Here is a 14896-nt window from a genome sequence, read left to right on the forward strand (position 1 = left end):
AGGATTTTTAGGGTTTAAGACAAATTGATTTTTATAAAAAGTATTTTTAGGATTGTTAACAAAAATTTAAAAAAAGGATTTTTATAAAAAGTTTACTGTTTAAAGGATTTATTAAATTTAAAAAAATGTTTAAAAAAGGATTACTTTTTAAAGGATTTAAAAAAATTGGAATAAAACGATTACTTTATAAAGGATTCTTTAGATTTGAAAAATCTTTAAAAAGAATTACTTTTTAAAAGAATTACTTTTTAAAATATTTACAAAATTTTTAATATATGGATTTTTATAAAAGGATTACTGTTTAAAGTATTTTAAGGATTTTTTAACAAATTAAAAAAAAAGGATTTTTGTAAAAAGATTACCTTTTAAAGAATTTTTATGACTTTTAAAAAGTATTACTTTTTAGAGAATTTACAAAAAAAAATTTTAAAAGGATTTTAAGGATTGAAAAAAAAATTAAGAGGATTTTTAGGATTTAAACAAAAAATCAAAGGATGTTTAGGATTAAAAACAGGATTTTTATAAAAAGATTACGTTTTAAAGGATTTTTTGTATTTTTATTTTATTAAATGATTTATAGGATTTACAAAAAATTTTAAAAGGATTACTTTTTAAATGATTTAGAGGATTAAAAATTTTTTTTTAAGGATTTGTATAAAAGGATTATTTTTTAAGGATTAAAAAAATTTTAAAGAAGAATGTTAACAAAGGATTTTTATAAAGGGATTATTTTAAAAGGATTTTTAGGATTAAAAAAATTATAAAAAAAAGATTCTTACTAAAGGATTTTTAGCATTTAAAAATATTAAAAAAAAAAAGGATTTTTATAAAAGTATTACTTTTTGAATTAATTTCTCAATAATTTTCAACAAGAAACAACTCTGGTAATCTACATTGTTAATCCAAGTAGTTTTCAAATGTTTTCTTAAAAAAAAAATTCCCTTGAAAATTAATTTTCCAAACTAAAAAGGTAATTAATTTCTTTTTAGTTGAAAATTATCTTTTTATCTGAATATTCACGTATTTTGTCGAAAACTCGTCTATTTTGGTTGAAAATTAATTTTCTGCGTTGCAAATTCTTAATTCATGATTTTTTGTTTGAAAATTCAATTGTTTTGGTAGACAATTTAACTAAATTATAGAAAATTAGTTTTATTTTTGTTAAAAATTAATTTTTATGCTTGAGGATTTAACTAATGCATTGAAAATGTTTGAATTTTTTGGTTGAATTCAACTGTTTTATTTTTTAAATAAAATCTGTTATTTGTTGAACTATCAGATAAAATTTTAGTTTTCTGTTTGAAGATTTTAAACATTAGTTGAAAGTGTAACTATTTTGATGGAAATGCAAATATTGGCTTCAAAATTAAAATATTTAAAAACTTATGTATTTTGGTAGAATATTGATCTTCTTGCTTGAAAATTCATCTCTGGTTGAAAATTGAACTTATTTTTGTAAAAATATGAATTATTTTGTTGAAAATTAATTTTTCTAACATAAAAATTAACTTCCATTTTTTTTGGTAAATTTATCTTAATTTTTATTATTTTATTTATCTTCTTTTTTGTAAATTCAACTGCATTGTTGGTAATGAATCTTTTTTCTTAGTCGAGGATTCAACTACTTCGTTAAAAATTCAGGTATTTTATTTAAAATTCGTCTTTTTTTGGTAAATATATTGAAATGAAATTCTTTTATTTGGCTGAAAACGGATGTATTTTGTTGAAAATTTGTCTTTTTTGGTCGAAAATTATGTTCTTGGTTAAAAATTCAACTATTTGGTTAAAACTACTTTGTTGAAAAATTATTTTTTGACTGAAGATTTGAATTGTAAACACAAAAACAAACCCATTAAAAAAAATTATTTAGAGATTTCCCATAAAAAAGACTTTTTTGTACATTTTTTCAGGATCATCAATATCAACTAAATCAAATTGAAAGTCAACATTTCTTTTCACAAGTAGCTTAGAAATTCTAAATAAAAAATTCCAATGAATTTTTGGACCACCTCACTAGATATGCATAATTTTAGTTAAAAATTCATTTCTTTGGTTGGGAATTGAACTATTTTGTTAAAAATTCCTTTTTTTAATGGAAATCGTATGTATGTATTTAATCTCTCCCTTTTACTGGATTGAGGGCCTCCGCTCCCTGTACATGTATTTACATTTCTATCCTTAGTCTAACTGAACTACTACTTATATTCTGCTCTTTCACATTACGGAGTATAAACAATGTTAATATTAATTCTAAAAATGACCGATCTTTCTGGGCTTCCAATTTCCTCTTACCCGTTTGGCTCTGCCCTACTCCCTTGCTTTCCCTTACTTCCTCCAATTTCTTCATTCACATCACTCCCTGTCCATTACCATCCAAAATCTATCTTACCAACTCATCCACACCCAACTGCCCCTCTTCTTCTCCTGTACATCTTCCTAATACATGTGCCCATGACTCCATTTCATATCCACATACTCTACATAAATTCTCCTCTCCATCCATCCAATATCTGCATGTTCTCACTCCTTCTCCCATTCTAAACCGTACGACCCTACTCCATTTTTCTTCCTTCTTTATTTTTTGCAGATATTCTCGTTCCGTCAATCCTTTGACCATCATATACCTTCTATTGTACCTCGAATCTATAATCTTTGTCACTCTCTTCTCCTTGTTTTACTAATAGCTCTAACTCTATGTCCTGTCACTTCATAACCTCTTCTCGTATATTACAAACTCTTCTCATTTTTCTCCTTTCTTCCTCCCATTTTGAACATACTTCTGTTATTCTGCTCCCCTCTCCCCTTTTTAGCTTCTCTTCAAACCTCTATTCTCACTCCATAACACAACACCGCTCAAACCAACGCATCAAACAACCAGACCCTCATTCTCCAATCGTCCTTAAACCTTCTTTTTCCTACACCCCATACTTGGCTAATCACTTTACTTCCACATTCAATTCCTTTCCTCACCTGCAGCTCGTTTCCTTCTTCTACCTCAAACTAAGAACCTAGGTAACAGAACCCCTCTACAACTTCCGCTTTTTGTCCGTTCATCTTCAAAATGTAATTTATTTTTCTATTTATGAAGCACATCACCTTTGTCTTATTCACGTTCACCGTCAAATATTTTGCACCCACATACTCTTCGAAGATTCTCATAATTAGGTTCATTCCCTTCTCATCACCTGCTAACAGAACTACATCGACCGCGTATGCTAGAGAGTATAGTTTACTATTATTCAAAACCGTTCCTCCTTTCCCTTTCTCCTTTAGCTTCTCCTCTAAATCTGCCAACAGCATATTAAATGGTAACGCACTCAACGGGCACCCTTGCCCTAGACCTCTTCCTGTCCAGAGAACCTGCCCTTTTTTCTTTTCTATTTTCACCCTACTCCTGGTTTCAGTGAAAATTTCTGTTATCCTCTCCACCAACTTTTCCTCTACACCCCTCTCTTTTATTGCCTGCCATAGCACTTTTCTGTTCACTGAGTTAAACTCTGCTTTGAAATCTACAAACAATGCGACTAGTTTCTTTCTAATTTCCCCATATTTTTGTGAACTAAGTAGTTAAGTAAGTAGATGATTTCTATAGTTCCCATCCCTTTTGTAAATCCCATCTGATTGTATGGGATACATTCTTTTTGTTCTACCTGACTCTTCAACCTTTTTCTTAAGACTTTTGCATATATTTTATAGCCGACTGGCATCTCCCACACATCCCTCTGTATTCCTCTATCTTCTTTCCGGCCACCCTTCCCCTTTCCAGATCTTGTTGCAGATCTTCCACATCCTGTCCCTAACCCCTTCTCCTCCAAACTTCATCGCTTCGTTCTCCATCCCATCTTCTCCTGTCGCCTTGTTTCTTTTTAGCCTATTTATTGCCTCATCCACCTCTTCTCTTGTTATCTCGTTCCCTTCCTCCATTTATGCTTGGACTATCCTACTCTTCTCCCCGTTGATCTTATTTTGCTCTCCCCCTAATAGACTCTTGAAATAATTCGCCTATTCCTCCATTTATATTTCTTCATTAACGCCCTTCCTTTCCCCTCTATCACTATTTATCACATCACACACCCTACCTTCTTTGATCGCTTCTTCTACTTCTGTTTTATATTCCTCCTTTCCCTTTTGTATTTTTCTTTCCAGCATATTCTCATGTTCATTTTTCCTCCTGTTATACTCCTTCTCCATTTCTCATCTGCCAAAGTTTCAGCCATCATAATGACATCCCACCTTTCTAACTCCCCCCAAAATCCTTTATTCTTTTTCTTCAAACCTGACATATTCCAGAAAGCTATTTTCATGTTTCTCTCTTCCCTTCCCTGTCCTTTCCTCTTCAATTCTTTGTCTCAACACAATTTCTCCCCATTTATCCGTAACCTGTCTCTTCCTACCCACACCATGTGGCCATTTTTCCTCTCTACTCAAGTCATCTGCTCTATTTGCCATCTCCTTTTCCTCTTCCTCCATGTCAGATCTTCTTCAATTCTTTTCCTTTTTCCTCTCAATAATTTTTTTCCTCCCATATTTTGTTTTCCTCCTCACTACCCACTTTTACCAGAAACATTCCTCCTTTTCCTTCCTTCGCCCCTCCTATTCGCTTTATTCCTTCTACCCTTAACTGCACTCTAATGCCTCTCAAAACATTTTTTATTTCCACTTCTCCTGTTTCACTCTCCAGTTTTAATCCATTAACTACTGAGTTATCTTTCCTATTTGCCCTTTCTTCTCCTTCTAATCTTCTTTTAATCTCACTCAGTCTTTTCTTCAATCTTTTATTTTCACTTGGCGCGTTCTTTTCATTCCCTTTTACTATTCCCGCATTCTCTGTTTTCCCCATATGCTCATTCCTCATTTCTAAATTGCTTACCTGTTCTTCTGTTTTATCTCTCTTGTTCTCTGTTCGTCAACCTCTCTGTCTTACCCTCTCCAGCTCTCTAGCTCTCTAGCTTACCCCAAACCTTGTCTTTCTCCTCCTTCTAGCGTTTGTCCCATTCTTCCCATTTTTCTCTTACCTTTTTCACTTCCCCCTTACATCATTCCCCTGCCTATTCATATCCTTATTCATATCATCCTATTTCTTTCTTGTTTCCTCTCTAAACCCTTTTATGAGAGCTTCCAATTTTTCAAGCATCCCCCCATCTCTTTTTCTTGAAAATTCTTTTTTTTTTATTAATTTTTAAAATGAAATTTATCTATTCCATTGACCATTTTATTTATCCTTTTTAGTTGAAAATTAAAATAAAAATTCATGTATTTTATTAAAAATTTGTATTTCGGTGTAAAATTAATCTTCTGGTTTGAAAATTGAACTTACTTAAAGGTACCCCCCCCCCCCCCCCCCCCCCCCCCCCCCCCCCCCCCAACACCTTTCTCGATTTCTAATTTTTGCGATTTTTAATGGGCTGTTAAAGGAAGAAACATTGACTTCATAATTTTGAATATTTTCATACATGTAATTTAAAACTTAAAAAATAAGAAAAAATTTTTCCATAATTTTTTTATCAACATTTTATAGCTGTTTCTTGTGGTCAATGAAAAATCCTCTTTTTTATGGCGGGCATGATTGCAAGTAACTGGAACGTCTGAAACCAAAAAATCAAACGGGATTCGAAAGAGTACATGTTTGGCTACACTGTAAAAAGTTTCATGTAATTTTACTACAAAGATCATAGGACATAAAAATACCAGTGATTACTGTGGGAAATTTACCAAAATTAGGTAGAAATAACACGATAGTGTAAAATCGCACACAGATGGTAAAAAGCAGTTTTGGAGTTTTTAATTTTTCGTAAAAGGTTGCGCATGCCCAATGACCAGCCCGGGTATTTTGAATCGCTTATTGTATGTTTTAATTAAATCGAATCGTAAGAATAATAAGATATATACATAAAAGGAGTCATGTTTTTATTAGGCAGAAAAAATTTAAGTTTTTGTTTGGCTTGCTGTTACAAAACAAATACGCATTAAACAAGGTTATGATCAGTGGGCGAAATAGGCGCATCCTAATTTATATCAACTGCTGTCTAAACAGGCGTAACCTTCAGAATGATTTTTTTTCGCAAGCATGCTTACATAAACGTTGTGAAATTACATTTTTATTTCAGTTACACTTTAGTGTAAAATTCCCACAAAAATCACTGGTATTTTTATGTCCTATGATTGTTTGTGGGAAAATCACAAGTTCATTGTAAATTTAATTCATTTATGGTAAAATTCCTTTAATAATCACTGTTAATTAACAAGAAACGTGTAATTTTGCCAGAACAATCATAGGAAAAAGTTACAGAACGAAATGTAATTCTCAGCAATATTTTTTACAGAGTACAGAATAGAATACGGTCATTTATTTCGGGCAAAAATTTACAAACTGGCGGAACAGCAGGACGGCCAACATTTTACGCCAAGCTCAAGTTCCCTCCTCAAACTTAACAAAACAGGAAAAAACTGCAATTAAAGAACTCAATCAAAATAAAAATATTATACTAATTACTATTATATTAATATTTCATATTCGAAAGTGGTTCTGAAAATCTGCAGGATACAGGGGTACGGGTGTAGATTTTAATAAGTAAATGTTATTCCTTGCGGTTTTAAATTTATTGGAGATTGATTTATTTTATGAACCGGAAACGTGCGATGTGACATTTCGTGCCATTTTTACATTGAAAACAAAACAAGCATGATTTGTTATTTACTTTATCTTTACAAACAAATAAGATATTTATTATTTTTTCTTTCCGGCATTGTTCATATTCTTTGGTAAACCTAGTAAGGAGTTAATTAACTCGGAGTTACGTTTCAGATGACAACTTCGTTGAGGTAGCAAAAGTATCCTTCCAAACTGGAGATCATTGTCCTGTAAATACCGAAAGAAAAGTTTTAGTGCAAAAAATTCAATTATTAAGTAGAGCCAAATCTGGATTTTGTGTCGGTTTTGGGTTTCTCTCCATATTTAGTCACGCCTGGGTGAACAACGCCCCCCCCTCCGCAACTCCTCTTGCCGCTACCCGCGGCGCGGCGTCAATTCTCGAAAACACTAAATCAAGTTTCGACTGTACTTGTACTACTTAGGGGCCAGCACAGAATCATTTTTTAGATAAAAATTTTATCAATTCATTATTTTTTTAAATACACACAGAAATTAAATTGTTATTTTTGTAATTGATCGGATACTTAATTATAATTTTAAAAAATTGCTTTCCTTCGAATTAGTTTTGTTCGAAGGGAGGAAGCATTTCGAAGAATTTTCAAGACATTTGAAATGATTCAAGGGCTTTCAAAAAATGTCAAGGGATTTCAAATATTTCATGGCATTTTTTAAAATTCTAAGAAAAAGTTTCAAGAGCTTTAAAAAATGTTAGGGAATTTCAGAAGATTAAATCTAAAAAAATATATTGTAGGGGTTTTCAAAAGATTCCAAGGCATTTTGATTTTATTTAGGAATTTTGAGGGCGCTTAAAAGGATTTTAAATATTTTACGGTATTTAAAAAGATTAAAAGGTATTTCAAAAAGCTTTACAAAATTTCAAGAAATTTCAAAATATTTTACAGATTTTGAAATGTCAGTGTATTTTTAATAGATTTTAATCATATGAGAAGTGATTCCAAAGGATTAAAAAAATTTAAGGGTATTTTAAAAAATTCCAAGTCATTTTTCAGAGCTTTTAAAAGATTTGTTTTTAAAAAGATTTTGTTTTTTTTTGTTATAAAAACGAAGTTTTTAAATTGAAAATGTAACTGTTTCGGTTTCGGTCGAATTTTTTTCTTTTCCAGCTAAAAATTCAACTACTGGTTGAAAATTCTTATTATTCGGCTGAAAATTAATCTTGTTCGTTAGGAATGTACCTTTTTGTTTGAAAATTTGACTTTTTGGTGCAAAATTTTATTATTCTGTTGAAAATTATTTTCTTTTATTTGAAAATTATTTATTTTAATTGAAAATCTAACTATTCCATCTATTATTGTTAAGTTATGTATTTGTAGTAGAAAATTCGAATATGTATTTGATTCAAATTCATCTATTTGGTTGAAAATTCATGTGTTTCGTAAAAAAAATTTTTATTTCAAAAATTAACATTCTTGGTTGAAAATTTAACTACTTGGATGAAACTCGAACTACTTTGTTGAAAATTCTTTTTTTCCCTGAAGATGCATTATTTTTTAGTTGAAAATTCACCTCCAAGTTTGAAAATGTAACTATTTTGTTGAATTTAAACAAATTTAATTTGTTAAATTGAAAATGAAACTATCACGTTTTTCGTTGAAAATTTTTTTTAAAAAATTCATCTTTTTGGTTGAAATTTAACTACTTTTGTGAAAAATTGCAATATTTGTTTAAAATTCATTTTTTTTTGGTGAAAATTGTTTGTTTTTTTAACTGAAAATTTTAATATTCCTTTTTCCTGATAAATTTACAATTTTTAGTTGAAAACTGATCGTTTTGTTCAAAAATTCTATTTTTTCTAGTTGAAAATTAATTTTTTTAACTGAACATTTTACTGTTCCGCATATTATTTTAAATTTATCTTTTTTAGTTAAAAATGTGTTTGAAAATTTAAATATTGAATTAAAAAATCATTTATTTGGTTACAAAAATCACGTATTTTTTTAAAAATTAGTATTTTTTGGTAGAAAATTAATCTTATCGGTTGAAAATCCAGCTATTTGGATGAAACTTTAACTACTTTGTTAAAAATTAATTTTTCAGTAGGAGATGCATCAATTTGGTTGGAAATTTTAATATTTTGTTGAAAATACGTCTTGTTTTTAAGTAGCTTTTTTCATTGAAAATTTTTTTTCAAAGTGCTTTTCATCAAATTAGTTTTGTTTGAGGGGAAAAACATACCACTTCATATTTGAATTTCAAACTTTAAAAGCTTTAAAAAGTAAGTATATTTTTTAAAAAACGAAGAAGAAGTTTCAAGAACTTCAAAAAATTTTTAATATTTCATTTATTTTTACAAATTAATATTTTTTATTTCAAAATTCAATTACTATTTAGTTTAAAATATTTAGAACCGAAAAAATATAAACTACAAATTAATAAAAAAATAACAAAATTGGACTACCATCACATCCATTGTTCTGAGTTTGTAGTTGAAAATGTATGTAATTGGTTAAAAGATCGTCTTCTTTGGTATTTTAAATTTTTCTTCCTAGACAGAAAATATTTGTTGCTTTTAAAAATGAAGTTTTTTTTTAATTCACCTTTGTTATTATTTGGAATTCTTTATTTAAAGCTTTTTTTCAATTTATGAATTGAAGATTCATAATTGAAAATTCATAGTTGAAAATTCATATCTTCAAGTTGAAAATTCAAATATTTTATAAAAAGTTCAACTGTTTGGTACTAATACTCCTCAATGAAAAATGAATTATTCAATTTTTGATTGAAAATTAATCTTTTTATATAACAATTAATTTATTTAATTTAAGGAAATTTTGTTCAAAGATTCATAATTCTAGTTCAATATTCTTTTTTTTTGTTTTGTTAAAAATTACATTTTTAATTAGAAATGTAACTATTTTGTTGAAAATTGAACTGATTGGTTGTGATGGAATTTTTTTTTAAATTTATATTTTCGCTTTGAAAATATAAGAATTTGGTATAACAATGAACAATTCAATACACAATAAATATGCTTTGTAAAAATTAGTCTTTGATTGAAAACTAATTATTCGCAATAAAAATTTAAGTACTAAATTTTGGTTTAAGAATTCAGAAAAGAGAAAATAATATAAACTAAACATTAATAAAATAAAATTTTAATTACCATACATCCATTGCTCAAAGTATTTAGCTGGAAATTTATGTAATTTGTTAAAAATTCGTCTTTCTGGTGGAAAATTAATCTTCTGGGTTGAAAATTTTACTATTTAGTTAAAAATGTAACTGTTTTATTGAAAGCTCATTTTATTGGTTTAAAAATTCAACATTTAAAATTAATTTTGTTTTCTTTATTTACTGAAAAACCTGTTTTTTTATTGAAAATCCGTCTTTTTTATTTGGAAATAGTATTTTTTAGTGTCGTTTTTTTCTCGAAATAGTAGCAAAATAGTTTAATAGTTTAAAGAAATAATTTTGTAAAGGAAAGTTCTATATTTACCACTCCTCTGCCGTAAGGGAAGTTTGACATCATGATATTTGCAGGAACCTCGTCAATTGAAGAAGCAACACAAGACACTGTTATTCCCAAAACAGTGATAGCCGCAAGAATGTGGCGTGTGAAAATCCACATAGTTTAGTGTTACTTGAAAAACTGAAAGTAAGACAAATTATGTCAAACTTGATTAAAAGTTGGCTGTATTAAAATTTTCATGTTAAAGGTGCTGCAACGTCATAAGAATTGGGTAACTTGGTATAAAAAACAATTTAATATGAAACAGTCTTCAGCTGTGAAAAAATTTCGTTGTTACTCCGCTGGGATTCGAACTCAGGTCGACAGCTTACCGTTCACGTCCCCCTCCGTAGCTTAGTGGGTTACAGCACCATGCCAGCAATCTGTAGACCTGGGTTCGAATCCCAGCGGAGTTAGAGAAGCTTTTTTACAGCTAAAAACTAACTATTTCGGTTTAGACTAGTAGATCAAGACCCGCCTTTCCACCACCACCAACAACAAAATAAAATAAAAACTCAATTTAATGAAAGCAGTTATAATATTAATTTTGATTACAGCAAGTTTGTATCGAAAGTTAACAAAAATTTTTCTACACTTACTGGTTTTTTTATGATTAGATCTTGCCGCTGATTCGTCTTGAATGGATATGCATTACTGCAGCGCATTTTATTTCTTTTATAGAGGATTCGCCATCAACGAGGGTTTCCAATCCAAGATGATGTTTCCCTGCGAACGACATGCCTGCAAAAGAAAGATTCAATACGGGAAAATGATTCCCTTCTTAAGCAGACAGAATTACATAATAGACGCTGAATTTAATAGCAGCGAAGAAAGCATTCGAGGAGAAAATTAGGTTCGGTTTATTTGCTTCAATTGCTCGTACTGGTTTATCTAACCTCATTTTAAATATAATATTAAATTTTCAATCCAAAAATACACTTTCAAGCAAAAATGGATCAGTTAAATTTTCAGCAAAAAATCTGCAACCAATGAAATAAATGTTTAATCAAATTGTTGAATTTTCAACGGAAAAGATGCATTTTTACAACAACCAAATTTCAACAAAATATATTCATCTTACCCGGTAATTAGCGATTAATTCAGAAAAATTAAAAATTTGTATTCCTATGAGTACGCGAGTTTTTCCCGATCTAAAAATCCCCCAACGGGAACAGAAAAAGTGCAAATCCTATTCCTCTCAATCGAATTAATAAAATTTAACGAAAGCATTTATTTAAACTATTTTTCATTATTAAAACGTATTAAAAAATGCATCAAAGAAATCTATTTTAATATGAGAATTAAAATTTTTTTAACTCTAGAGAGGCGGACTTGAATTGATTAAAATTAAATTTTCAAAACTTATATTCCACATGAAGGAATTAAAACAATTTATTACAAATATTTTATGAACTTATTAAAAGGAATTAAATAATCTTAGAAATTGAACACTTTTGGGGAATACAAGACATCTTTGTGAGGTTATCTGTCAGTACAATTACAAGGAATTAAATATATTGAAAACACGTTCTCTTTTGGGGAATAGAAACCTATGCGGCGACCGCTATGGGCCATTTTTCTATTTTGGATACTTTGTCTACTTTGGACACTGTCTTTATTTTGGGCCCTATGTCAATATTTGACCTTTTGGATATTTTGTGCCATTTTGCTATTTTGGGCACATTGTCTACTTTGGACACTGTCTTAATTTTGGGCCCAATACCTACATTGGGCCCTATGTAAATATTGTATCCGAACTAAATTACAGGCCATTTGTCTATTTGGGGCCCTATGTCAATTTTGGACCATATCTCAATTTTGGGCCCGTTGTCTCTTTTGGGGCCTATATCAATTTTGGGCCCTATATCAATATTAGATAGTATCTAACTTTGATCACTTTGTATTTTTTGACTTTATATCAATTGTTGGCCCTATATAAATTTGGAACCCTATGACAATATTTGATCCTATCTTAATTCTGGGCCCTTTAACTGTTTTAAGTCTTATATCAGCTTTGGGCCCTATGTCAGTATTGTATATTGTCTCATTTTTGTGTTATTTGTCTTTTTTGGGCACATTATCAATTTTGGGTGCTATGTAAACATTGTATCTTATCATAAATTTGGACCCTAGGTCAATATTGGGTACTATCTAAATGTTGGGCCCTTTTTATATTTTTGATCCTATTTTAATTTTGGACCATATCTCAATTTTGGGTCCGTTGTATTTTTTAGACCCTATATCAATTTTGGGCCCTTTGTCTATTTTAGACGCTATATAAATTTTGGGCCCTATGTCTACACTGGATCCTATCTCAATTTTTTTGGCCTTTTATCTATTTTGGACTCTGTATTAATATTGGGTGATACCTCAATTTTAGGTCCTATACCAATGTTAGATGATATCTAAATTTCGGGCCCTGTATCAATGTTGAACCCTGTGTAAATGTTGGACTCGTGGTCCATTTTGTTACAATTTCAATTTTTGGCGCTATGTCGAATTCGGGCCCTGTATTATTTTAAGCCCTATGTATATTATGGATTATGTACTATGGACTATGGACCCTATGTATGTAGGCCCTATTTCAAATTTAGGCCTATGGAAATGTTGAGCCGTGTGTCGAACAAGGACGTTATATTATTATTGGGCCCTATGTCCTATAATGGTTCGTACGACACATAGTGGAAGAAAAAGCACATTTTTTGGACGAAAATCGACTGACGGTGCAATTCTTAACGGATTTTTATTTTAATTTTTTAGAATTGACCGCAGGGCTTCCAGGTATAGCATTTAACTGTTAAATTTTTATTTTTACTTAACAGAAATTTGTTATTTAACAACAAACTTACAACTTTTTGTTGCTAAACTTTTCCATGATACCATTTCTTCTAAGACTTTGAAATTCATTAAAAAAAGGTCATAAATCAATGTGAAAGCTAACTACAAATAATTTATTAGTGGGTTAGAGTAACAACAGTTTTTTTTATTAATGTTATAAACAGATTAGTTAACAAAAGTCATTTTTTCGTGATTTGCAATGATTAGCTAATTTTGACCCATAGCTTTTGTATAAAGTATCTCAGATAATGATATACGCTTAAAATAAGTTAAGAACAGTTAATGATTGCCAATTATTTAAACAATTTTTACAAACAAATGCACATTTGGCCATTTTGTGATGAAAAGGCTTGATTTTTTACGGAACCAACTTAAAATCTTTTTTCTGACACTACTTGCTATCATATTTTTCGTAGAGACCAACAAATTTTAATTATTTAAACAATTTCTATAAACAAATGCGCATTCAGACTAATTTTTCATTAATAGGCTTGTTTCTTTTTTTGCGGAATTCATTCGAAACATCTTGCAAAAGAATCTATTCTATCATATTTTTAATAGTGACAGAAGATGATAATTATTTAAACGATTTTCATAAACAAATACATATTTTGACCATTTTTTCATGCATAGGTTTAATTTTTTCGAAATCAATGCCAAATATCTTGAAAAAGAATCCTTGGTGTCATATTTTTTATAATAACCTGATATATGACAGCATTTGATCGATTTATTAGATGATTGGATTTTATTTGTTTCAAGTCTAATTGATTTTTGGTCAGGATTTTTTGGTTTTGGGGTTTATAGAGGTGGGGTATACGGGAACATGGATGTATGCATTTGAATTTTAAGTTGTTTTTATGTATTTACATATCTTTTTTTATGGATAATGCGTTGAAGCTTGAACCAAAAATTTCTTTGTGAATAAAACCAATATTAAAAATATGATAGCATAGATTATTTTGCAAGATGTTTCGACTAAAAATTTAAAAAATTGTCAAAATGCGAATTTCTTTACATAAATTGTTTAAATAATTAACATTTTTTGGTCACTATGAAAAATATGATCGCAAGGCGTCTTAGAAAAAACATTTTAGGTTGATTCCAAAAAAAAATCAAGCCTTTTCATCATAAAATGGTCAAAATGTGCACTTGTTTATAAAAATTGATTAAATAATTAGTAATCATTACCTATTCTTAACTTATTGTAAGCGCATATCATTACACTCTAAACCACTAATAAATTACTTGTAGTTAGTTTTTACATTAGTTTATGACCTTTAATGAATTTCAAAGACTTAGAAGAAATGGTACCATGGAAAAGTTTAGCAACAAAAAGTTGTAAGTTTGTTGTTAAATAACAAATTTCTGTTGAGTCAAAATAAAAATTGCACAGTTAAATGTTATACCTGGAAGCCTTAGGTCAATTCTAAAAAAGAAAAATCCGTTAAGAATTTCACTGTCAGTCAATTTTTGTCCAAAAAATGTGTTTTTTCTCCCAATGCACAGTGGCCGGTTTCCCGAAAAAGTTGGCCAAAAGTCAAAAAATTATAGGAATTACACGAAACTTCGCCATATTATGTTTTTCAAGTCGCTGATCACGAATATGTCATTTATTTTTCAAAATTCAAAATGGTCGATCCAAAATGACGGACGTCTACTACTTAAAACAACTTCGTTTCAACAAACTTTTGTCTGCTCTGGTTTTTGATGTCGCTGATTATGAATATGAATTTTTTTTCAAAATTCAAAATGGCGGACTTCTATTACTCAAAACAATTTCATTTTAACAATATTTTGTATGCTTTAGTTTTTGAGGTCACTGATTATAGACAGTGGGCTCACAACGTAAATGGGAGCGTGATACGGATAAGGCCAATTTTCACATGAGATGTTCGTCTGATGATGAGGAACGTAAAAATGGGTGCCTGGCAGGT

At 29.7% G+C, this 14896-nt stretch overlaps 1 protein-coding gene across 2 annotated transcripts in view; it reads right to left on the reverse strand.

Annotated features, from left to right (window-relative positions):
• Positions 1 to 6601: 6601 nt before the first annotated feature.
• LOC117174193 (pigment-dispersing hormone peptides) overlaps positions 6602 to 14896 on the reverse strand; it is a 97289-nt gene continuing 88994 nt past the window's right edge. For both annotated transcript variants that reach the window (XM_033363049.1, XM_033363050.1), the window contains exons 2-4: positions 10721 to 10862; positions 10110 to 10262; positions 6602 to 6859 (exon numbers count right to left, since the gene is read on the reverse strand). In XM_033363049.1, coding sequence (XP_033218940.1) covers positions 6728 to 6859; positions 10110 to 10241 — 264 coding nt within the window. In that variant the 5' untranslated portion in view covers positions 10242 to 10262; positions 10721 to 10862 and the 3' untranslated portion in view covers positions 6602 to 6727. The remainder of the gene's footprint in view (positions 6860 to 10109; positions 10263 to 10720; positions 10863 to 14896) is intronic.

Source organism: Belonocnema kinseyi, chromosome 6, assembly GCF_010883055.1.
Source record: "Belonocnema kinseyi isolate 2016_QV_RU_SX_M_011 chromosome 6, B_treatae_v1, whole genome shotgun sequence".
Lineage (NCBI taxonomy): Eukaryota > Metazoa > Arthropoda > Insecta > Hymenoptera > Cynipidae > Belonocnema > Belonocnema kinseyi.